This window comes from Pseudophryne corroboree, chromosome 12 (assembly GCF_028390025.1).
Source record: "Pseudophryne corroboree isolate aPseCor3 chromosome 12, aPseCor3.hap2, whole genome shotgun sequence".
NCBI lineage: Eukaryota > Metazoa > Chordata > Amphibia > Anura > Myobatrachidae > Pseudophryne > Pseudophryne corroboree.
The window spans coordinates 18,684,168-18,709,970 of record NC_086455.1 but is presented as its reverse complement, the minus strand read 5'-3'; the positions used below and the strand labels follow the sequence as shown (position 1 = coordinate 18,709,970).

Here is a 25,803-nt window from a genome sequence, read left to right as displayed (position 1 = left end):
GGCTCCAGACATAGTCACCAGAGAAGAGGCCCCATTGCTGATCACCAGGTCCCCTCTGGCTTGTATCCCAATACGTCTTCCATGATCTATGGTCTCAGTCAGTCGCTAATGCCAGCAGCCAGAGCGTCTGCTTCCCTCTCAGAGAGGTCCCTTTCTATAGTCATTCCAGGGAGTTGGTCTGGCATGGAAATCCAGGCCTCCGTATACATCCAGGGCATGGTTCCACACGTAGCCAGACTCTCTCATGAGCCGCTCTCTTGGCCAAAAACTTCAAGACTGTACATTTCATATAAGAAATATCTACACAAGTCAAAATCCATGAGAATTGTTGTGAATTGTGGGATCTGGATGATATTTTGGGCAGGTAGTTACAGAGGTGTCCTCTTACACTGGGGCTTCAGTTGCGCCAAACAGACCCTCTCGGCGTGCCAAATTCCAGGGGAATCGGCTGCATCAAGCACAATATGTGTGGCAAATTTGTATAAAGTAATTGGGTGCGACAAAACTACATTGCCGGATTACAGGTGTGTCTGAGTTTGTGCAAAAAGTGCTGTGATGCAGCGGCCGCGGTTTTCTCTCACGCCAAGTTCTGTTGTGCTTCACCTAAGACTTTCTACGTGTCTAAGACGAAATCTTGTGCGGCTAAAGTCGCAGCCCAGCGTCTCCTGTACACTGTGAGTGCTGTCTCGCTGCGTCTGTGACGCAAGTTGTATAATTTTAAGAAAGACGCTACACCTCTCAGGGCATCTCAGACATGCCAGGAGGCTTGTGCCGTATGGTGTATAGACACTAGCTGTATGGGGATGCATCTGTATGTCTGATCTGGAACACAAACGCTGGGAGACGGCTGGCTGCCTGACAGCGTCTCTTTGACATGACTGACAACCATTGAAACTAGTCTATTCAGGAAGCAGTGAAAAGCGTAGAGAAGTGAGCCAGTGGAGAAGTTGTCCATGGCAACCAATCAGCATTGAAGTAATATTTATCATTTACAGACTGTACAATTGTACAGAGCCGCTGATTGGTTGTCATGGGTAACTTCTCCACAGGCTCACTTCTTCACTCTTTTCACTGCTTCATAAATAGACCCCTTTGTCCGTATAATACTCAGTCTAAAATGATGTTTCCTCGTAACCCAAACCGTATTGTAAATCACGTAACATTACTGTATGCGTACCATCAAACTGTCCTAGTTTGGGCACAACAGTCCCGAGGTAAGGGGAGTGTCCGACTCCCCCAGCTGTCACATGTTCTGAACAGGTGACATGCGTAACTAGAGGGAAACTGCCTGCCATTTATAAAGTGCTAAGAACCCCTCAGGAGGGTGTAATCAGACCCTCCTGCGTACCCATGTCCTCTTTATACATGGTGATGCACACAATTTGGCTTTCTTAGGATGAAGCCTAATGTTGGGTGGTATGCCAAATGCTCTTGGAGTAGAGAGGGACTCGTACATTAATCATGACACTTCATCAGGCTTACCTACTCTCCCAAGTGACAGGGAGACTGTCTCTTGGATCCCTCTTCTCCTGCAATTCCCCACATCATAGCCCAGCAATCTATTGTCTGTGGAAACACACGTACAGTATTCAACTGCGACGAGGATTTCCATCTTTGAATGAATCAACCCCAAGGGATCTGTTCAACAAACAGTGCTAATTTACTATCCAACTCTCTCGCATAACAGCGGTGGAGAATAAAATATCGGATCAATTCAACATTGCTCTGGTGCAGTGACACCTGACCTGAAACTCCAAGAGCCTGATGTCCGGTGGAGGAAGCCAAACAGGGGTGGAGAGGTGTATCCCTCTTTGCAATCTGAAGCTCTTTCCCATAGGAGCAGGGCTCGGAGAACGGACATCACCTGAAGATGGCGTCTGTTCGTTCTCACAGTCCGATTTCTGAAAATTATTTATTTTTGGAGTTTGATGAATTGAGAAGTAAGGAGGTCCCCATACTGGCGCATAGAGATCGTGTTCCGTTTCCGTGGCGATAGGTAAGCAGGATGTTTCTGCATTATATGTTTAATGAACGGGGGCCGCACTTAGGTTTTACAAAAGTAAATGTGTATTTTCCCCTTCTGTTAAAGATAATGACTAGGCCTCCGAGTCTGAACCCCAACAGCTTCACCTGGCATTAACTTTGTGTAGCTCAAACAAACTCCATACTGTACATTAAACAAAGGTTATCAATGTTCTTTCATATAATAGAGATTGGGCTGTTTGTGATTCCGTTCCGTTGGTGGCTGGACATTGCAGGACATTTCATAATATATTGCTGTTCTTGGTCACATCTGTCAGGGGGCCTATGAGTGGAAAGTCGCTAATACATAAATGTCATAATTAAATCTTTCCAGCCAGAGGAACCCAGGTCTGTAACACATTATGTTGTCAGTACCAAGAGACTGGCGTGAGGGATTTGCAAGGTAATGATATTGCTTAATATGTCCCCCTCTGCAGAGCCCAGGATGCGATGGGATACTAGGATCTAACAGCACTCTGGATACCTGCGGGGTGTGTGGCGGAGATGGCTCTACCTGCAAGTTCATTACAGGCACTTTCAAGGAGATAAATGTTCCTATTGGCTACCACAAGATCCTGGAGATCCCCAAAGGGGCCACACAAATCAGTGTCCGAGAACTCACCTGGAGCCCCAACTACCTGGGTAAGTAATAAATGTAACAGTCAGCAGGGGTGGATTATAGAGGAAGGTTCTGTTATTACAGTATATTGCTTGCTCGCACCTCTGTGGGACATGAGCTAGAGCGGTTTTCCTGCCCATATATCAAGCGTCGTATTAGTGTGGAACCTCCCAGCTGTTTGTATAGCCCCCATAGTGTTGATATTCAGGTAAGTGTCAGTATGGCTGATGCTCAGAAGAGCAGAGAATAGACCTATCTAGCCATAGGATAAAGAAATCCAAATGAGTGAAGGCTATACGGACGGTGTAATGGTTAGCACTACTGCCTCACAGCACTGAGGTCATGGGTTCAATTCCAACCATGGATCTAACTGTGTGGAGTTTGTATATTCTCCTCGTGCTGGCGTGGGTTTCCTGCGGGTACTCCGGTTTCCTCCCACACTGCAAAAATATGCTGGTAGGCTTATTGGTTTACGACAAACATTAATCCAAGTGTGTAAGTGTGTGTACCTGGACAGAATACATGGGCCAAGTGGTTCTTATCTGCCGTCACATTCTATGTTTCTATATAAAAGTTTAGTAGAATGACGGACCTACATCCAGCCAAGAAAATAATGTATAATGTTAGTATTGCAGTAAATGTAGAGGTGTAGGAGGGGGATAGTCACAATGTCCACAGTAAAGATGATGTTGATATGTATGGAATGTCTGCAGAATGTCTGTATATGAAATGTCAACATTCTGCAAAATGCCGACATTAGGGTTTGGCTGCAGGAGTGGGGGATTAGGGTTAGGCAGCAGGAGTGGGGGATTAGTTTTAGGCAGCAGGGGTTGTGGGATTAGGGTTAGGCAGCAGTGGTGGGGGATTAGGGTTAGGCACTAGGGGGAGGTTAGGGTTAGGCAGCAGGGGTGGGGGATTAGGGTTAGGCACTAGGGGGAGGATTAGGGTTAGGCAGCAGGGGTGGAGGATTAGGGTTAGGCAGCAGGGGTGGAGGATTAGGGTTAGGCACTAGGGGGAGGATTAGGGTTAGGCAGCAGGGGTGGAGGATTAGGGTTAGGCAGCAGGGGTGGAGGATTAGGGTTAGGCACTAGGGGGAGGTTAGGGTTAGGCAGCAGGGGTGGGGGATTAGGGTTAGGCACTAGGGGGAGGATTAGGGTTAGGCAGCAGGGGTGGAGGATTAGGGTTAGGCAGCAGGGGTGGGGGAGGAATAGGGTTAGGCACTAGGGGGAGGATTAGGGTTAGGCAGCAGGGGTGGGGGAGGAATAGGGTTAGGCACTAGGGGGAGGATTAGGGTTAGGCAGCAGGGGTGGAGGATTAGGGTTAGGCACTAGGGGGAGGTTAGGGTTAGGCAGCAGGGGTGGAGGATTAGGGTTAGGCAGCAGGGGTGGGGGAGGAATAGGGTTAGGCACTAGGGGGAGGATTAGGGTTAGGCACTAGGGGGAGGATTAGGGTTAGGCAGCAGGGGTGGGGGAGGAATAGGGTTAGGCACTAGGGGGAGGATTAGGGTTAGGCAGCAGGGGTGGAGGGTTAGGCACTAGGGGGAGGTTAGGGTTAGGCAGCAGGGGTGGGGGATTAGAGTTAGGCACTAGGTGGAGGATTAGGGTTAGGCAGCAGGGGTGGAGGATTAGGGTTAGGCAGCAGGGGTGGGGGAGGAATAGGGTTAGGCACTAGGGGGAGGATTAGGGTTAGGCAGCAGGGGTGGGGGAGGAATAGGGTTAGGCACTAGGGGGAGGATTAGGGTTAGGCAGCAGGGGTGGAGGATTAGGGTTAGGCACTAGGGGGAGGTTAGGGTTAGGCAGCAGGGGTGGAGGATTAGGGTTAGGCACTAGGGGGAGGTTAGGGTTAGGCAGCAGGGGTGGAGGATTAGGGTTAGGCACTAGGGGGAGGTTAGGGTTAGGCAGCAGGGGTGGGGGAGGAATAGGGTTAGGCACTAGGGGGAGGATTAGGGTTAGGCAGCAGGGGTGGAGGATTAGGGTTAGGCAGCAGGGGTGGGGGAGGAATAGGGTTAGGCACTAGGGGGAGGATTAGGGTTAGGCAGCAGGGGTGGAGGATTAGGGTTAGGCAGCAGGGGTGGGGGAGGAATAGGGTTAGGCACTAGGGGGAGGATTAGGGTTAGGCAGCAGGGGTGGGGGAGGAATAGGGTTAGGCACTAGGGGGAGGATTAGGGTTAGGCAGCAGGGGTGGAGGATTAGGGTTAGGCACTAGGGGGAGGTTAGGGTTAGGCAGCAGGGGTGGAGGATTAGGGTTAGGCACTAGGGGGAGGTTAGGGTTAGGCAGCAGGGGTGGAGGATTAGGGTTAGGCACTAGGGGGAGGTTAGGGTTAGGCAGCAGGGGTGGGGGAGGAATAGGGTTAGGCACTAGGGGGAGGATTAGGGTTAGGCAGCAGGGGTGGAGGATTAGGGTTAGGCAGCAGGGGTGGGGGAGGAATAGGGTTAGGCACTAGGGGGAGGATTAGGGTTAGGCAGCAGGGGTGGAGGATTAGGGTTAGGCAGCAGGGGTGGGGGAGGAATAGGGTTAGGCACTAGGGGGAGGATTAGGGTTAGGCAGCAGGGGTGGGGGAGGAATAGGGTTAGGCACTAGGGGGAGGATTAGGGTTAGGCAGCAGGGGTGGAGGATTAGGGTTAGGCACTAGGGGGAGGTTAGGGTTAGGCAGCAGGGGTGGAGGATTAGGGTTAGGCACTAGGGGGAGGTTAGGGTTAGGCAGCAGGGGTGGAGGATTAGGGTTAGGCACTAGGGGGAGGTTAGGGTTAGGCAGCAGGGGTGGAGGATTAGGGTTAGGCACTAGGGGGAGGTTAGGGTTAGGCAGCAGGGGTGGGGGAGGAATAGGGTTAGGCACTAGGGGGAGGATTAGGGTTAGGCAGCAGGGGTGGAGGATTAGGGTTAGGCAGCAGGGGTGGGGGAGGAATAGGGTTAGGCACTAGGGGGAGGATTAGGGTTAGGCACTAGGGGGAGGATTAGGGTTAGGCACTAGGGGGAGGATTAGGGTTAGGCACTAGGGGGAGGATTAGGGTTAGGCACTAGGGGGAGGATTAGGGTTAGGCACTAGGGGGAGGAATAGGGTTAGGCACTAGGGGGAGGATTAGGGTTAGGCACTAGGGGGAGGATTAGGGTTAGGCACTAGGGGGAGGATTAGACTGCAGAAGTGGGCGATTAGGGTTAGGCAGCGGGAGGGAAGGGGTAGGGTTAAATTGCAGGAGTGGGGGGTTAGAGTTATGCACTAGGGGGAGGATTAGCGCTGTTACCACTGTATGCTGAAAGACAACCTATCACCTGGAAGACACCACTGGACCCACTGAACAAGGCATGAAACCACTGGACCACCAGGGCTGTTTTGTTGACATTCTAATCATATCGATGTTTCAGCTGTGTTGATATGATGAATGTTGGCAGAATGTAACCCAACACATAGAAGCATGAAGTGTGTAGTCAGAAGCTACTGGAAATAATGTGAATGTGCCGGAAAGGCAGGAGTAGAAGGTAAGTACTGAGAAGAATACAGAGGGTTACACTGCTGAAGGATGTATGAGGTCAGAATATAGGCCCTCATTCCGAGTTGATCGCTCGCAAGGCGATTTTAGCAGAGTTACACACGCTAAGCCGCCGCCTACTGGGAGTGAATCTTAGCTTCTTAAAATTGCGACCGATGTATTCGCAATATTGCGATTACTAACTACTTAGCAGTTTCAGAGTAGCTTCAGACTTACTCTGCCTGTGCGATCAGTTCAGTGCTTGTCGTTCCTGTTTTGACGTCACAAACACACCCAGCGTTCGCCCAGACACTCCCCCGTTTCCCCGGCCACTCCTGCGTTTTTTCCGGAAACGGTAGCGTTTTTTCCCGCACGCCCATAAAACGGCCTGTTTCCGCCCAGTAACACCCATTTCCTGTCAATCACATTACGATCGCCGGAGCGATGAAAAAGCCGTGAGTAAAAATACTATCTCCATTGTAAAATTACTTGGCGCAGTCGCAGTGCGAATATTGCGCATGCGTACTAAGCGGAATTTCACTGCGATGCGATGAAAAATACCGAGCGATCAACTCGGAATGAGGGCCATAGATGTGCAGCCCAGTGAAGGCTGTATCTTAAAAAGGACTTGTGGTGCTCTGACGAGTAGTATGGTGAATGATGTGCAGACAAGTGGAAACCGTACGTGCAATGGGTAGGACAGCTCTGTGTAACCTGATAGAACGTTACAATAGCCTTATGCTAGAATAGCCTTATGTTGGCCTATATCATGAATTTTAATGTCTCCTAACCCTGTTTTCAGCTCTGAGGAACCGTGCAGGGAAGTCTGTCATTAATGGGAACTGGGCGATAGATCCACCTGGAAAATACGAGGCAGGCAATACTGTGTTTACCTACACCCAACCTGGCCGCGATGAGCAGGAGGGGGAGTCATTCACTGCCTCCGGTCCCACCTCTGAGGCCCTTGATGTATATGTGAGTATGGATCCTTGCAGTGCATTGTGGGAGCATCGCCTGTCTCCCATTCTCTGTGTGTCCTCCATTAGTAATATACACGGGCAGAGTATAGATCAAACGCAAAAACAAAAGTGTACACTAACAGACAACAAAATCATGAGGTAAAAGTAGCAGAATGGCATGCAGTTATTCCTGCACAGAGATTGCTAGATTGCAAAACAACCTGAAGATATGCTATGAGGTAAATGTAATAGCCTATAACTGGCAGGCAGCAAGTCTGGCCCATGTTTTAAAGGAGCAATCATTTAAAGGCAAAACCAGTCAGTATTTGCCTTTATAAACAATTGCTCCTTTAAAACATTGGCCAAACTTGTTGAAGCCTGCAAGCTGCAGACTATTACACCTAACATGTTACTTTCACAGAGAGTGTCTTTCTTTTTCCCTTGTTCTTTAGCCAATAAGTCCCTGTCCGCTCTGTATCTGTACCGGCCTTACCCTGGTACTTTAGAGGCTGTCTCCTGTGTTAAGGTGACAAATCATAGTCGCTCCAGAAGCAGAACAGATTAGCACTACTGGCATATTAACTTCATCGTTACATTTTTAATCCAGAATATTAATAGAAAAACCTTTATATAACAGAGAACATATTACTATGTCCTCTAGCAAAAAAGTGTTTTCTATATCATCTAAACATTACAACCTTTCCATATATAGAAACGGAGGCCTCGGTAGCGACACGTGACTGATACTCAGGTACCTCTGCTAATCCGTTGTCAGGTAGAGTCTTGCCGGAATATTTTAGGACACACGCCTTATTTTGATAGGCAAGTGTCAGAATGTAGAGGGTGTAATTACCTGTCACAATGACAGGGCTGACGTGCCAAGAGAGGTCTAGTTTAGACCTTCTCCGCTGAATGATTTGTAGGTGATGTGGATTTCGCCATCCTTGCGATGAGATTGAGGTTAGCTCATGTGTGCTGAGAGAGAAACATCACTCGCTGCCTGGGCTGGGCACAAACAGATCTGGCTAGATTCCCGCAGAAGTTATGACAGATGAAGCTGCAGTATTTGATTACCCATTCAGTGCACAGGGGGTAACGGCAGGCGGAACGCACAGAGGGAGATCTCTTGGGCAGAGCAGATCAAGCCGAGGCAATGGTCGGACTCTGTATCCATTCAGACTACTAGTTAAATTTATATTTTATTTTTTTATGCCGACGTGCTACAATTAAAGGGACTATAACCCTATATTATTTACCCTTACATTGTTGTAATGTAACAATAATGTGAAGGTATAACAGTTATACTTTAAATGGTGCTAGTAATTATAACTGCAGAACTGGCAATCCAGGAGAGGGGCCATTATTTGTCTTCTCTTCCCAATAACCCCTTAAGTTAAAAGAGAAGGTAAACACGCAACATTGCCACCTCTCAACATTTTATAGGGTCTCTATACCATAGAGGCCCCAATGCTTGGGTCTGACTTAGAGTTTGTCCCGTCAGTCCACACGGCTGTGTTTCCTCCTAGGTTTGTTTAAACAAATCCCCAGTGAAAGACCCATGGTTCAGCCTATGTACGTAGAGCTGTAATGTGGAAAGTTTAGTAAATCAGGCAAGGTCAGTGGAAGGGCACACACCAGCCAGGGAGAGCAGGACAGTACGGAGTGGAATACACAGGACAGATATTGCCAACATGGAGTATTGCCAGGAACAAACTACTCACTCTCTCTCTCTGTCTTTGGAAATAACTTTATTACCATTCACCGTTTTATATAGTAGTAATAACATGGAACTTTAAGATACTTTATTGGTACATTTAAGAGTGTTTTTTGTATGAATTCACGTTTATCTTTCCATTTATTAAAATTCCTTTTTTTTTTTATGAAGAAAAAAGAAAGCAAATTATTTTTAGTTCTCCAAGTTAGATTGTATGTATAGCCACAGTACATGAGAAAATACACTTTCCTTTCAAAAACCTCTTTAATGGTAAAAGAGTAAAATGAGTGACCATCTGTATAAGTGACTGAGAGGAGCACAGGTGTATAAGGATGCGTCATTCTATAGAGAGTGACTGAGAGGAGCACAGGTGTATAAGGACGCGTCATTCTATAGAGAGTGACTGAGAAGAGCACAGGTGTATAAAGGACGAGACGTGACTGAGAGGAGCACAGGTGTATAAGGATGCGTCATTCTGTACAGAGTGACTGAGAGGAGCACAGGTGTATAAGGTCGCGTCATTCTGTACAGAGTGACTGAGAGGAGCACAGGTGTATAAGGATGCGTCATTCTATAGAGATGTGACTGAGAGGAGCACAGGAGTATAAGGATGCGTCATTCTATAGAGACGTGACTGAGAGGAGTACAGGTGTATAAGGATGCGTCATTCTATAGAGACGTGACTGAGAGGAGCACAGGTGTATAAGGACGCGTCATTCTGTAGAGAAGTGACTGAGGGGAGCACAGGTGTATAAGGTCGCGTCATTCTGTACAGAGTGACTGAGAGGAGTACAGGTGTATAAGGTCGCGTCATTCTGTACAGAGTGAATGAGAGGAGCACAGGTGTATAAGGATGCGTCATTCTATAGAGGCGTGACTGAGAGGAGCACAGGTGTATAAGGATGCGTCATTCTATAGAGGCGTGACTGAGAGGAGCACAGGTGTAGAAGGATGCGTCATTCTATAGAGACGTGACTGAGGGGAGCACAGGTGTATAAGGATGCGTCATTCTATAGAGACGTGACTGAGAGGAGTACAGGTGTATAAGGTCGCTTCATTCTGTACAGAGTGACTGAGAGGAGCACAGGTGTATAAGGTTGCGTCATTCTGTACAGAGTGACTGAGAGGAGCACAGGTGTATAAGGTCGCGTCATTCTGTAGAGACACAGCTGAGAGGAGTACAGGTGTATAAGGATGCGTCATTCTATAGAGACGTGACTGAGAGGAGCACAGGTGTATAAGGACGCGTCATTCTGTAGAGAAGTGACTGAGGGGAGCACAGGTGTATAAGGTCGCGTCATTCTGTACAGAGTGACTGAGAGGAGTACAGGTGTATAAGGTCGCGTCATTCTGTACAGAGTGAATGAGAGGAGCACAGGTGTATAAGGATGCGTCATTCTATAGAGGCGTGACTGAGAGGAGCACAGGTGTATAAGGATGCGTCATTCTATAGAGGCGTGACTGAGAGGAGCACAGGTGTAGAAGGATGCGTCATTCTATAGAGACGTGACTGAGGGGAGCACAGGTGTATAAGGATGCGTCATTCTATAGAGACGTGACTGAGAGGAGTACAGGTGTATAAGGTCGCTTCATTCTGTACAGAGTGACTGAGAGGAGCACAGGTGTATAAGGTCGCGTCATTCTGTACAGAGTGAATGAGAGGAGCACAGGTGTATAAGGTCGCGTCATTCTGTAGAGACACAGCTGAGAGGAGTACAGGTGTATAAGGATGCGTCATTCTATAGAGACGTGACTGAGAGGAGCACAGGTGTATAAAGGACGAGACGTGACTGAGAGGAGCACAGGTGTATAAGGACGCGTCATTCTATAGAGATGTGACTGAGAGGAGCACAGGTGTATAAGGTCGCGTCATTCTGTACAGAGTGACTGAGAGGAGCACAGGTGTATAAGGATGTGTCATTCTAGAGAGACGTGACTGAGAGGAGTACAGGTGTATAAGGATGCGTCATTCTATAGAGACGTGACTGAGAGGAGCACAGGTGTATAAGGACGCGTCATTCTGTAGAGACGGGACTGAGAAGAGCACAGGTGTATAAGGACGCGTCATTCTGTAGAGAAGTGACTGAGAGGAGCACAGGTGTATAAGGATGTGTCATTCTATAGAGACGTGACTGAGAGGAGCACAGGTGTATAAAGGACGAGACGTGACTGAGAGGAGCACAGGTGTATAAGGACGCGTCATTCTATAGAGATGTGACTGAGAGGAGTACAGGTGTATAAGGACGCGTCATTCTGTACAGAGTGACTGAGAGGAGCACAGGTGTATAAGGTCGCGTCATTCTGTACAGAGTGACTGAGAGGAGCACAGGTGTATAAGGATGTGTCATTCTAGAGAGACGTGACTGAGAGGAGTACAGGTGTATAAGGATGCGTCATTCTATAGAGACGTGACTGAGAGGAGCACAGGTGTATAAGGTCACTTCATTCTGTACAGAGTGACTGAGAGGAGTACAGGTGTATAAGGATGCGTCATTCTATAGAGACGTGACTGAGAGGAGTACAGGTGTATAAGGATGCGTCATTCTATAGAGACGTGACTGAGAGGAGCACAGGTGTATAAGGATGCGTCATTCTATAGAGACGTGACTGAGAGGAGCACAGGTGTATAAGGTCGCGTCATTCTGTACAGAGTGACTGAGAGGAGCACAGGTGTATAAGGATGCGTCATTCTGTAGAGACGTGACTGAGAGGAGCACAGGTGTATAAGGATGCGTCATTCTATAGAGATGTGACTGAGAGGAGCACAGGTGTATATGGTCGCTTCATTCTGTACAGAGTGACTGAGAGGAGTACAGGTGTATAAGGACGCGTCATTCTGTAGAGACACAGCTGAGAGGAGTACAGGTGTATAAGGATGCGTCATTCTATAGAGACGTGACTGAGAGGAGCACAGGTGTATAAAGGACGAGACGTGACTGAGAGGAGCACAGGTGTATAAGGACGCGTCATTCTATAGAGATGTGACTGAGAGGAGCACAGGTGTATAAGGTCGCGTCATTCTGTACAGAGTGACTGAGAGGAGCACAGGTGTATAAGGTCGCGTCATTCTGTACAGAGTGACTGAGAGGAGCACAGGTGTATAAGGATGCGTCATTCTATAGAGACGTGACTGAGAGGAGCACAGGTGTATAAGGATGCATCATTCTATAGAGACGTGACTGAGAGGAGCACAGGTGTATAAGGTCGCTTCATTCTGTACAGAGTGACTGAGAGGAGTACAGGTGTATAAGGATGCGTCATTCTATAGAGACGTGACTGAGAGGAGCACAGGTGTATAAGGATGCGTCATTCTATAGAGACGTGACTGAGAGGAGTACAGGTGTATAAGGATGCGTCATTCTATAGAGACGTGACTGAGGAGCACAGGTGTATAAGGTCGCTTCATTCTGTACAGAGTGACTGAGAGGAGCACAGGTGTATAAGGTCGCTTCATTCTGTACAGAGTGACTGAGGGGAGCACAGGTGTATAAGGTCGCGTCATTCTGTACAGAGTGACTGATAGGAGTACAGGTGTATAAGGTCGCGTCATTCTGTAGAGAAGTGACTCAGAGGAGCACAGGTGTATAAGGATGCGTCATTCTGTAGAGACGGGACTGAGAGGAGCACAGGTGTATAAGGACACGTCATTCTGTAGATAGTGACTGAGAGGAGCACAGGTGTATAAGGTCGCTTCATTCTATAGAGACGTGACTGAGAGGAGCACAGGTGTATAAGGATGCGTCATTCTGTAGAGACGTGACTGAGAGGAGCACAGGTGTATAAGGTCGCGTCATTCTGTACAGAGTGACTGAGAGGAGCACAGGTGTATAAGGACACGTCATTCTGTAGAGACACAGCTGAGAGGAGTACAGGTGTATAAGGATGCGTCATTCTATAGAGACGTGACTGAGAGGAGCACAGGTGTATAAAGGACGAGATGTGACTGAGAGGAGCACAGGTGTATAAGGACGCGTCATTCTATAGAGATGTGACTGAGAGGAGTAGAGGTGTATAAGGACGCGTCATTCTGTACAGAGTGACTGAGAGGAGCACAGGTGTATAAGGTCGCGTCATTCTGTACAGAGTGACTGAGAGGAGCACAGGTGTATAAGGATGCGTCATTCTGTAGAGACGTGACTGAGAGGAGCACAGGTGTATAAGGATGCGTCATTCTGTAGAGACGGGACTGAGAGGAGCACAGGTGTATAAGGACGCGTCATTCTGTAGAGAGTGACTGAGAGGAGCACAGGTGTATAAGGACGCGTCATTCTGTAGAGACGGGACTGAGAAGAGCACAGGTGTATAAGGACGCGTCATTCTGTAGAGAAGTGACTGAGAGGAGCACAGGTGTATAAGGATGTGTCATTCTATAGAGACGTGACTGAGAGGAGCACAGGTGTATAAGGATGCGTCATTCTATAGAGACGTGACTGAGAGGAGCACAGGTGTATAAGGATGCGTCATTCTGTAGAGACGTGACTGAGAGGAGCACAGGTGTATAAGGTCGCGTCATTCTGTAGAGACGGGACTGAGAGGAGCACAGGTGTATAAGGATGCGTCATTCTGTAGAGATGGGACTGAGAGGAGCACAGGTGTATAAGGATGCGTCATTCTGTAGAGAAGTGACTGAGAGGAGCACAGGTGTATAAGGACGCGTCATTCTATAGAGACGGGACTGAGAGGAGCACAGGTGTATAAGGATGCGTCATTCTGTAGAGACGGGACTGGGAGGAGCACAGGTGTATAAGGATGCGTCATTCTGTAGAGAAGTGACTGAGAGGAGCACAGGTGTATAAGGATGCGTCATTCTGTAGAGAAGTGACTGAGAGGAGCACAGGTATATAAGGACGCGTCTTCTGTAGAGAAGGAACAAAACATTTCTTAAAAAACACACTAAGGTGATGTTTACCTTTGTTCATGCATACTTCATGATGCAGCTACTTTACATTATTTCTCTAACGTCCTAAGTGGATGCTGGGGACTCCGTAAGGACCATGGGGATTAGCGGCTCCGCAGGAGACTGGGCACAACTATAAAGAAAGCTTTTAGACTACTGGTGTGCACTGGCTCCTCCCACTAAGACCCTCCTCCAGACCTCAGTTAGATTCTTGTGCCCGGCCGAGCTGGATGCACACTAGGGGCTCTCCTGAGCACCTAGAAAGAAAGTATATTTAGGTTTTTTATTTTCAGTGAGATCTGCTGGCAACAGACTCACTGCAGCGAGGGACTAAGGGGAGAAGAAGCGAACCTACCTAACAGGTGGTAGTTTGGGCTTCTTAGGCTACTGGACACCATTAGCTCCAGAGGGATCGACCGCAGGACCCGACCTTGGTGTTCGTTCCCGGAACCGCGCCGCCGTCCCCCTTACAGAGCCAGAAGCACGAAGAAGGTCCGGAAAATCGGCGGCAGAAGACTTCAGTCTTCACCAAGGTAGCGCACAGCACTGCAGCTGTGCGCCATTGCTCCTCATGTACACCTCATACTTCGGTCACTGATGGGTGCAGGGCGCTGGGGGGGGGGCGCCCTGAGGGCAATAAATAACACCTTGGCTGGCAAAATATACATCATATATAGTCCCAGAGGCTATATAGATGTAAAATCACCCCTGCCAGTATCACAGAAAAAGCGGGAGAAAGTCCGCCGAAAAGGGGGCGGGGCTTCTCCCTCAGCACACTGGCGCCATTTTTCCCTCACAGTTCCGCTGGAAGGAAGCTCCCTGGCTCTCCCCTGCAGTCTGAGAATACTACAGAAGGGAAAAAAAGAGAGGGGGGGCACAAAATTTAGGCGCAGTATAGATATATATGTAATATATATAAAAAAGCAGCTATAGGGAAATCACTCATTGATAGTGGGATCCCAGTGTTATATAGCGCTCTGGTGTGTGCTGGCATACTCTCTCTCTGTCTCCCCAAAGGGCTTTGTGGGGTCCTGTCCTCTGTCATAGCATTCCCTGTGTGTTTGCGGTGTGTCTGTACGGCTGTGTCGACATGTTTGATGAGGAGGCTTATGTGGAGGCGGAGCAGATGCCTGTAAATGTGATGTCACCCCCTGCGGGGTCGACACCTGAGTGGATGGTGCTGTGGAAGGAATTACGTGATAGTGTCGACTCCTTACATAAAAGGTTTGACGACATACCTAATGTGGGACAGCCGGCTTCTCAGCCTGTGCCTGCCCAGGCGTCTCAAAAACCATCAGGGGCTCTAAAACGCCCGCTACCTCAGATGGTTGACACAGATGTCGACACGGATACTGACTCGTGTCGACGACGAAGAGACTAATGTAACTTCCAGTAGGGCCACACGTTACATGATTGAGGCAATGAAAAATGTGTTGCACATTTCTGATGTTAACCCCGGTACCACAAAAAAGGGTATAATGTTTGGAGAGAAAAAACTACCAGTAGCTTTTCCTCCATCTGAAGAGTTAAACGAAGTGTGTGAAGAAGCGTGGGCTTCCCCTGATAAAAAGATGGTAATTTCTAAGAGGTTACTAATGGCGTACCCTTTCCCGCCAGAGGATAGGTCACGCTTGGAAACATCCCCTAGGGTGGATAAAGCGCTCAATGATGGCGTCCCGCCTAAACAAAAAGCTAGAAAAATATTGCGCCAGGTCAAGAGACCCGCAGGCGATAGCTGTGGACGCTCTGGTAACACCGTGGGTGTACCGATCGGTTTATGTGTTCCCTCCTCTTCCTCTCATACCAAAGGTACTGAGGATAATAAGGAGAAGAGGAGTAAGAACTATACTCATTGTTCCGGATTGGCCAAGAAGAGCGTGTATCCGGAACTTCAAGAAATGTCAGAGGACCCATGGCCTCTACCGCTCAGACAGGACCTGCTGCAGCAGGGGCCCTGTCTGTTCCAAGACTTACCGCGGCTGCGTTTGACGGCATGGCGGTTGAACACCGGATCCTGAAGGAAAAGGGAATTCCGGAGGAAGTCATTCCTACGCTGATAAAAGCTAGGAAAGAAGTAACCGCGAACCATTATCACCGCATATGGCGAAAATATGTTGCGTGGTGTGAGGCCAGGAAGGCCCCAACGGAAGAATTTCAGCTGGGCCGGTTCCTGCACTTCCTACAGTCAGGGGTGACTATGGGCCTTAAATTGGGTTCCATTAAGGTCCAGATTTCGGCTCTATCGATCTTCTTCCAGAGAGAATTGGCTTCACTACCTGAAGTTCAGACTTTTGTTAAGGGAGTGCTGCATATTCAGAACCCTTTTGTGCCTCCAGTGGCACCTTGGGATCTCAACGTGGTGTTGGATTTCCTAAAGTCACATTGGTTTGAGCCACTGAAAACCGTGGATTTAAAATATCTCACGTGGAAAGTGGTCATGTTGTTGGCCTTGGCTTCGGCCAGGCGTGTTTCAGAATTGGCGGCTTTGTCATGTAAAAGCCCTTATCTGATTTTCCATATGGATAGGGCAGAATTGAGGACTCGTCCCCAGTTTCTCCCCAAAGTGGTATCAGCTTTTCATCTGAACCAACCTATCGTGGTGCCTGCGGCTACGAATGACTTGGAGGCTTCCAAGTTGTTGGATGTAGTCAGGGCCCTAAAAATGTATGTTTCCAGGACAGCTGGAGTCAGGAAGACTGACTCGCTTTTTATCCTGTATGCGCCCAACAAGTTGGGTGCACCTGCTTCTAAGCAGACTATTGCTCGCTGGATCTGTAGTACGATTCAGCTTGCACATTCTGCGGCTGGACTGCCGCATCCTAAATCAGTAAAAGCCCATTCCACAAGGAAAGTGGGCTCTTGGGCGGCTGCCCGAGGGGTCTCGGCTCTTCAACTTTGCCGAGCTGCTACTTGGTCAGGGGCAAACACGTTTGCTAAATTTTACAAATTTGATACCCTGGCTGAGGAGGACCTTGAGTTCTCTCATTCGGTGCTGCAGAGTCATCCGCACTCTCCCGCCCGTTTGGGAGCTTTGGTATAATCCCCATGGTCCTTACGGAGTCCCCAGCATCCACTTAGGACGTTAGAGAAAATAAGAATTTACTCACCGGTAATTCTATTTCTCATAGTCCGTAGTGGATGCTGGGCGCCCATCCCAAGTGCGGATTGTCTGCAATACTTGTATATAGTTATTGCTTAACTAAAGGGTTATTGTTGAGCTATCTGTTGAGAGGCTCAGTTGTTATCATGCTGTTAACTGGGTATTGTATCACGAGTTATACGGTGTGATTGGTGTGGCTGGTATGAGTCTTACCCGGGATTCAAAATCCTTCCTAATTGTGTCAGCTCTTCCGGGCACAGTATCCTAACTGAGGTCTGGAGGAGGGTCTTAGTGGGAGGAGCCAGTGCACACCAGTAGTCTAAAAGCTTTCTTTATAGTTGTGCCCAGTCTCCTGCGGAGCCGCTAATCCCCATGGTCCTTACGGAGTCCCCAGCATCCACTACGGACTATGAGAAATAGAATTACCGGTGAGTAAATTCTTATTTTTAGAGTGTTAAGCTAGGTACACACTATACAATTATTGGGCCGATTTGCCAATAATTGGAAGAACGACCAGTTATTGTATAGTGTGTACGTTTTGCCGATTTATTTGGGAAAATCTTGCCCACACACACGAACAATCGATTTTTCCAGCCTATCGTCCCAAACGAAAAATATCTGCCACAATCTCCAGATCTCTAGCAGTGTGTGTGCGTTCTCAATAATCTGCCCATATTTCCTATGTTTTCCTCTCACTACATCATCCTACTTGTGGGCGGACATGTGCAAATGCAGTGTCATGTGGCAGAAAATTGGTAACTTTAAAAATAAGATCTTTTAGTGCGTAGCTCAGATATTGGTGCCTACAATTTCCCCAAAAATTGGCCGATTGTTGAGCCGACCAAACAAAATCAGACTGTGTGTACCTAGCTTTACTTTTAGACAGCAGGTCCAGCTGTACAGAATACTCGGAGTTCCACCGAAACATAAAATCTAACCTTGAGTGGAGACAGGGGCGGATTGGCATGGGAAAACAGCCTGGAAAATTTATGGAAGCAGCCCTAATGGGGGTGAGGTCTGCTCTGGGGTGGGGTCTTTTGATGGGGAGGGATTCCTTCTCATAGGGTCTGATTCTAATTTGGATGCAGTTGCGTCCTTCTTTGCGTCTTTTGCTGCAGTTGCATCTGTGACTTTATGCTAATGACGCTACAATGTGTGTACATGGTGTACATCCATGCATTCAAATATGCAAGGGCTGAGGGGCCCACTTTCAGTGTTTACAGGTGCTGCAATCATGCTTTGGGCGTCTTTAGTCACCACCATCAGTTGCACCATTGTAACTTTCACCAGTCCTACGCTAGTTGCAGTTGTATGGCCTTCAATGTGATAAATTGCGTATCTATATGCACCCATTTTCAGCAACACACCCACACTATGTTACAACTGTGTCTGATTAGCCAACCCACTGTAACCACACAGGACTGCCCAACACAATTCTTATACACTTCTTGGTGCATGTGTATGACTCTGTACTGCAACTCTGTATGACCACCACTGCGGTGCAATTCAGACGCAAGCGCAGATGAAAACCATTGCACAATAAATAAAAAATTAACCCATTGGCCCCTACAGGAAAAAACACACACATTGGCCCCCACAGAAAACAAAAAAACAAATTGCCTCTCACAGGTGGGATGGGGGGTGAGGGGTGGAATTAAAAGTATAATATAGCTTTTGGTATGAAAGTTTGTTTCAAATTGCCACTGCTGTTTGAAAGACCCGGTGACACCAAGGGCGGTATTCAACCCCAAGATGTTTTATAATCCTTGGCTGTAACATCTATATATTCATTTATTTATTAACATTTATGTAGCGCTAGCACATTCCATTGCACTTTCTTTTAATGTTGGCCAGGGGTGGATTGGGAACGGAAAGTGGCCCTGGAAAAACTTACTGAAGTGGCCTCCCCTTTGTACTTCCCAGTGAGAGCCTGCAAACTGGAAATACACAGGAGAAGTCAGCCATGAAACACGAACCCACAACAACAGGTTACAATGTAATATAATATAAACCCAGCAACGCTACATCAGCCAACGCTACGTCAGCCAGTTCCATACCTCCAACATGACTCTCTCCAGGAGGGACACAATGTTCTGCTCCTGAACTTTTCTCTTAATTTGTGATTGCCGGCTCCTGTTTTGAACAGGTCAATGGATAAGAAAGGTGTTTCACCACAGGTGATGGCAATCATACATTAAGAGGGAAGTCCAGAAGCAGAGCGTTGTGTCCCTCCTGGAGAGGGTCATGTTGGGAGGTATGCAGTTCTATTGTCTGACACTAATCACTCTCACCCAGCAATTTGTGTACTCTTTGGGGTTTTTTGTACAGTAATTGTGTATAATAATTTAATATAAAATGAAGACCCTTCCTCATGCTTGTTATCATACCCCATACCTCACAGAACTCAAAGCGTCATGCAATAATAAGATACAGTATTTGTTGGCACTGTGGTGGGGCACAGCTGGGGACACTGATTATATAGAAAAAAGCTGAGAAACGTGTCATATCAGTCCGGCTTCCTACGATCCCTACACGGAGGGGAGTCACGGTTTATAAAAACACCAAATTCTCCAGAAAGACAGCCTGTGATCAGCAAGAAAGGAAATACATGGAATCTGGGGGTTTGTCAGTGGGAGATATCGGTTGAATTGGAGGATGGAGGGAGATATAAGTTTAGTACAGACTTTGTAATTAGCTCACCATCCACCGGCCAAGAACTTTGCATTGCTGACCTGTGCTCTAGTTGGTACAGATTCAGCACCTTGTCTTGTATTAGTGAGGCAGAATGATTCATATCCTTCCACTGACAAATGAGCTAATTATATGGAAAATGTGATTTTCTACATGCAGAGAACTCTCCCTTCTAACATAGCAGGTGCAAAGCCCTGATAGGACAATGCAAAACACAGCAGGAGCCAATGGTTTCAGATGAGAACTGTGCTTGGGTCACTCTCAGACCTCCTCCTGCTCACTCCATACTATAGACTGCCAGGCTGATGCAGGGGTGGCTACGGTTGCACCCTAAATCGCAGGCACAAATTGCATTCATTATAAACCGTCGCAATTGTGACTATATGCACAGCAGCAACCATATTAAGCTACAGTGTATGCCATATAGCCACAGCAGCATATGCGCCTGTTTTACGCCACGCAGTCGTCACATATATTATTTAGGTCTCCGTTGCACCCACGATTGCAAACAAATGCATTCAATATTAGGTATTGATAGAACTGCAAATACCTCTGCACTGCTCCTAAAAGGGTGATAGGTTCTAAGCCTGTCTTTCTAGAGCAGCGTTGCTCTGCTAGGTCACAATGCGGAGAAAGCTACTATGATTGGTTAGAGCCCACTTGGTGTTTAGCTGCTCCCAGTGGCGGAACTAGCGAGCGGTGGGCCCAGGTGCAACAAAATGCTTTGCCCCCCCCATCCCATCCAAGTCCACCCCCTCACCCCTGAAGAGGATCTGGTGAGGGGGACCTGCTCAGGGCCAGAGAAATGGATGCCTAGCAACAGTGCCGTAACTAGACATTTTAGCACTGTGTGCAAGAAACTGCATTGGAGCCCCACCCCTGCATGCAAAACAGGGGCAGTGTGCGCCGTAGGCGCGCACAAAAATACATAGTGGCGTGGCTTCGTGGGGAAGGGTTGTGGCCACAAAATAATACCAATTCATAAAACGGTGCACAGTAGTCTCCATTATTCAAATTACGCCGCACAGTAGCACTACTACACCAGGTAGAGACCCTTTTACACCTTACAGCGGACAGATTCCTCTTTTTACACATTACGGCAGACAGCGTCCCCCTTTTTACACATAACGGCAGACAGTGTGCCCTTGTTACAAGTTCACTACGATATGCCGGCGGCCCGGCTCCCGGCGACCAGCATACCGGCGCCGGGAGCCCGACCGCCGGCTTACCGACAGTGTGGTGAGCGCAAATGAGCCCCTTGCGGGCTCGCTGCGCTTGCCACGCTACGGGCACGGTGGCGCGCTACGCGCGCCACACTATTTTATTCTCCCTCCAGGGGGGTCGTGGACCCCCACGAGGGAGAATAAGTGTCGGTATGCCGGCTGTCGTGCTCCCGGCGCCGGTATACTGAGCGCCGGGAGCCCAACCGCCGGCATACTGAAGACCACCCCTTGTTACACATAGCGGCAGACAAAGTGCCCTTGTTACACATAGCGGCAGACATCGTGCCTTTTTTACACATAGCGGCAGACAGCGTCCCCTTTTTACACATAACGGCAGACAGCGTGCCTTTTTTACACATAACTGCAGACAGCGTGCCTTTTTACACATAACGGCAGACAGCGTGCCCTTTTTACACATAACGGCAGACAGCGTGCCTTTTTTATACATAACGGCAGACAGCGTGCCTTTTTTATACATAACGGCAGACAGCGTGCCTTTTTTATACATAACGGCAGACAGCGTGCCTTTTTTATACATAACGGCAGACAGCGTGCCCTTTTTACACATAACGGCAGACAGCGTCCCCTTGCTACACATTACGGCAGACAGCATCCCCCTTTTTACACATTACGGCAGGCAGATTCCCCCTTTTTACACATTGCTGCAGACAGCGTCCCCTTTTTACACATCACGGCAGACATATTCCCCCTTTTTATACATCGCGTCATGCAGATTCCCCCTTTTTACACATTGCGGCAGGCAGATTCCCCCATTTTACACATTGCGGCAGGCAGATTCCCACTTTTTACACATTACGTCAGGCAGATTCCCCCTTTTTACACATTGCGGCAGGCAGATTCCCACTTTTTACACATTACGTCAGGCAGATTCCCCCTTTTTACACATTACGTCAGGCAGATTCCCCCTTTTTTACACATAACGGCAGACAGCGTGCCCTTTTTACACACAACGGCAGACAGCGTGCCCTTTTTACACATAACGGCAGACAGCGTGCCTTTTTTACACATAACGGCAGACAGGGTGCCTTTTTTACACATAACGGCAGACAGCGTGCCTTTTTTACACACAACGGCAGACAGCGTGCCTTTTTTACACATAACGGCAGACAGCGTGCCTTTTTTACACATAACGGCAGACAGCGTGCCTTTTTTACACATAACGGCAGACAGCGTGCCTTTTTTACACATAACGGCAGACAGCGTGCCTTTTTTACACATAACGGCAGACAGCGTGCCCTTTTTACACATAACGGCAGACAGCGTGCCCTTTTTACACATTACGTCAGGCAGATTCCCCCTTTTTACACATTGCGGCAGGCAGATCCCCCCTTTTTACACATTGCGGCAGGCAGATCCCCCCTTTTACACATTGCGGCAGGCAGATCCCCCCTTTTTACACATTGCGGCAGGCAGATCCCCCCTTTTTACACATTACGTCAGACAGCGTCCCCCTTTTTACGCATTGCGGCAGGCAGATTCCCCCTTTTTACGCATTACGTCAGGCAGATTCCCCCTTTTTACACATTACGTCAGGCAGATTCCCCCTTTTTACACATTACGTCAGGCAGATTCCCCCTTTTTACACATTACGTCAGGCAGATTCCCCCTTTTTACACATCACGGCAGACAGTCCCCCTTTTTGCACATGAAGAAAAAGAGAGAAAGAAAGAGAGAGAGAATGAATGAATTATACTTACCCTCTCCGCTGGCTCAGGCCCCTCGGTGCAGCTTCTGGCAGAGATGGATCACGATTCCCGGGCAGGAGAGGAGGAGGAGGGAGCTGGAGGAGGGAGCCGCAGCAGCGCTGTGTTATTGGTGGAGGCGCTGCTGCCCCTGTCCCTCTGCTTCACTATAGGCTGTTCTCCGCCGCTGTGAATGGCTGGGATGCGCTTTGGCTGCGGGCGGCTTTGTGCTGCGGGCAGCGGTTGCCCGCAGCACACAGTGGCATGTAATGAGTCAGTTTGACTCATTACATGTTTTGGGCCCCTGGACAGTGGCGGGCCCCGGTGCAACGCACTGGTTGCACTGGCGGTAGTTCCGCCTCTGGCTGCTCCTAACCTATCAGAAGAGTGGCTTTTCCCACATTCTGACCAATCAGTGCAAACCCACTGAGGTTGATTAGAATGGCTGACAGGGTTGAAACCTGTCATTCCGCAAGTGCTGCTGGTGCTTGTAGTTCTACATGCATATCTAACCACTTTAGGCATAACAGACCCATGCTCCAGGGTTTTTCCTAGGGTCGGGCGCACAATTTTTTTTTTTATTTTTTTTTGCAGGCATCAACTGGTTGGCGCTATGATGGTGGGCCCCCATGCTGTGGGTTTCCTGGTTATAGAACCACCAGCAGTGCTTGGCAAAGCCTACTGCCCGTGGTTACATTTTTGGGGGACCTCCCACTTTTCATCCTGAGTTTGTCTGCATTTTATTTTATATCTAGTGCAAGATCCGTGCTAGTGATCATCACCACCAGCACGGATCCTGCACCAGGAGAGTCATAGATCCAGTGGTATCAGCAGCAATTACTAGGTCTGGAAGGTAAGTAAGGGGCCCCCAGATACGAGTCATTACACACCCCCTCTCTGTATGTAACACCACTGCCCCTATGAGACCCGATCCATCACCCGACAATTCCATCAAGGCATTAGTATTTACCTGACCCAGGTGACTGATCTGTGTATATAGATTCCTATTATCCTTAAGAGCTGACCGTCTTACTGCGGTCTGTATAATTACTGTGATGTCAGATACAGCTCATGTTTCCCTCTAGGACCACTATGCAGTCGTATAGGCTGCTACTGCTAAGGTTCTAGACTTGAATCTCTTTATATTTCAAGATGAAGGTGGTCATTCCCATCTCCTGAATTACTAAGGCAAGTCCTTGTAAATAAATGGCTGCCTATTCTAATGTGCTTCTCCCATGTCTAACATAATTGGCCCTGCTTCCGCGCAGCGATCCTTCATCCACCATCTCTCGGACAATATAGTGGTACTCTCGCCAGGGTATAGATTTGACCTATGACCTGTAACTAGATTCATCTTCTTGCACTGCAGGGTAACACAGCATTCTAATGTAACCAGAGCTGCTCCCCAATAGCTAAGGGTGATACTGACCAATTCTCTTGCAGCCCCCCTCGCCCATCCTGAACTATATGTTCAGCTGCTGATGAATTATACTATATTAGGTAATTATCATAGATTCGTTTAAAATGTGTTAAATCCCAATTTTCAGAAAGTGTGTTAAAAACAGGCTTTGTGTAATAACAACCGGCGCTCACTGTTACTATAACTTCTGTCTACAGTAAGCAATGAATCCCGTGTTACTTACCTCGTCACTGCTCTGTAGATATATGAGGACATCTGCGCTTTGCTTGGCACGAATGGCTTCAAGTGACCGAATCGTGACTAACACATTGCTGCTACTGACCTATTACAGAGCAATTAAGGTGCCAGAAGATATTATATAAACCAGTTTATTGGGTGATGCTGACGTTATGAGTGGAAGCAGTCTTTGCTGCTGGAAGGTCAGAGGTCAGATTTGGCCATAAGTCACAGTAATGTTAGTGTTTAGCATTTAAAGGTGAATAAACCTTCCAGAGACTAAATGACAATGCTTTAAATATCAGTTGGGTTTAATTGGCCCAATATGTAAACAGAATCCCACCTCTCCAATTTAGCCAAACGCAATGGCTGATGTAGTGTCGGCTGTAAATGCCCCCACATTGCTCGCATGGAAGTAAATGCCGCTATCTGTAAGCTTATGCACTGGCACATGGATTGGGTGCAGCTCCGAATTAGTCTCCAACTAGTGCCTCAGTGACGTGCCTCATTGATGTCACTTATTGCTTGTGAACCGGTAGTCTACAGTCTCATGAACATTGGTTCAGCGGACAATATGGCTTCTTCAGCTGTGTGTAGGTGATAAACTAGTTCCATGGCTGAATATTACTAAACTCTACATACCAACCATCTCCCACATATCTAACTCGTTACGTGACGACTGGTCCTACTGTATGTGGTGTGGTCAAACAACCAGCAAGTGGTGATCACAATTTATCTCTTGTCCTTTACAGATGATATTTCAGCAAGACAATCCAGGGGTGTCATTCCAATTCTTCATCTCCTCGCCACCAAGCTCGGATAATCCCAGTTACGTCCCCCACGTCCCACAGCAGGAGCATGGTAAGAGCCATTTTCAGGAAGACATGTCTGACTGTTGGGTGGTTGTCAGGTCCACAGCAGCTACCACCCAATCCAGTTCTAGCACCCTTATTGGAGGTTAACAATGCTTTTCTTCTTCTGGGCGAAACGAGTCTGTGCATTAGAGCTGGGTGATATAGATGATTTCATATGAGATATAGAAGGAATAGGTGTATCTGCTGTAGGCGTAGTGTGTTTTGGGTGGACATCCTGTTCTACTGAGCTAAATAATATCCCTTTAATCCTTAAGGTTTTATACCTGCTGTAGTTTGCCCAGCTACTTATATGTTCCATGCTTATGCCAACAGACTGCATTTCTGCCTGGGAGGGTAGAGCTGCTCTATCAGTACAGAAAGCAGAGGGAGCAATTGGCTCCTTAATTTTTATTCATGGACAGGGGCATGGCCAGTGATGTCACAACATAACTGGCTTGCTATGCATTGCCATATGATCTTTTTGTCCTAAGTCAACTCTGCGAACTGTGAGTTAAAGCTGTTTTTTTCTATGTCCTTGAATACTTTCCTTATACTGTATATGGTATTTACAGTTTAAAAAAAATCATCGGCATGATCAAGAAATTGTCATCTTCATTCATGGAAATACTGTATATTCTCTCCGCAGGAGCACCAAGATCAGTGCCATCCGCCGATTCTGTTGCACAGGCAGGCTCCCGGAGTCTCACGGCAGAGGAACGTACTCTGGTATCCCCACCCCAAGCTAGGCCACCACCTCCAGCAAGACCCGCTGGCACTCTGCAGCGTAACATCCGCATCCCCCCACTCCCTGCACCCCCCATTCACTACTGGCCCGAACAGCCGCAGTTCTTCTGGAAACGGGTGGGAAACACCCCGTGCTCTGTTACTTGTGGGAAAGGTGAGTGCATCCGCCTGAGT

General features: G+C 48.0%; 1 protein-coding gene across 2 annotated transcripts in view; it reads left to right on the top strand.

Annotated features, from left to right (window-relative positions):
• Positions 1–25,803, top strand: part of ADAMTSL4 (ADAMTS like 4) — a 195,848-nt gene that overhangs the window by 152,546 nt on the left and 17,499 nt on the right. For both annotated transcript variants that reach the window (XM_063947136.1, XM_063947137.1), the window contains exons 7-10: positions 2,460–2,664; positions 6,911–7,083; positions 24,784–24,892; positions 25,532–25,783. In XM_063947136.1, coding sequence (XP_063803206.1) covers positions 2,460–2,664; positions 6,911–7,083; positions 24,784–24,892; positions 25,532–25,783 — 739 coding nt within the window. The remainder of the gene's footprint in view (positions 1–2,459; positions 2,665–6,910; positions 7,084–24,783; positions 24,893–25,531; positions 25,784–25,803) is intronic.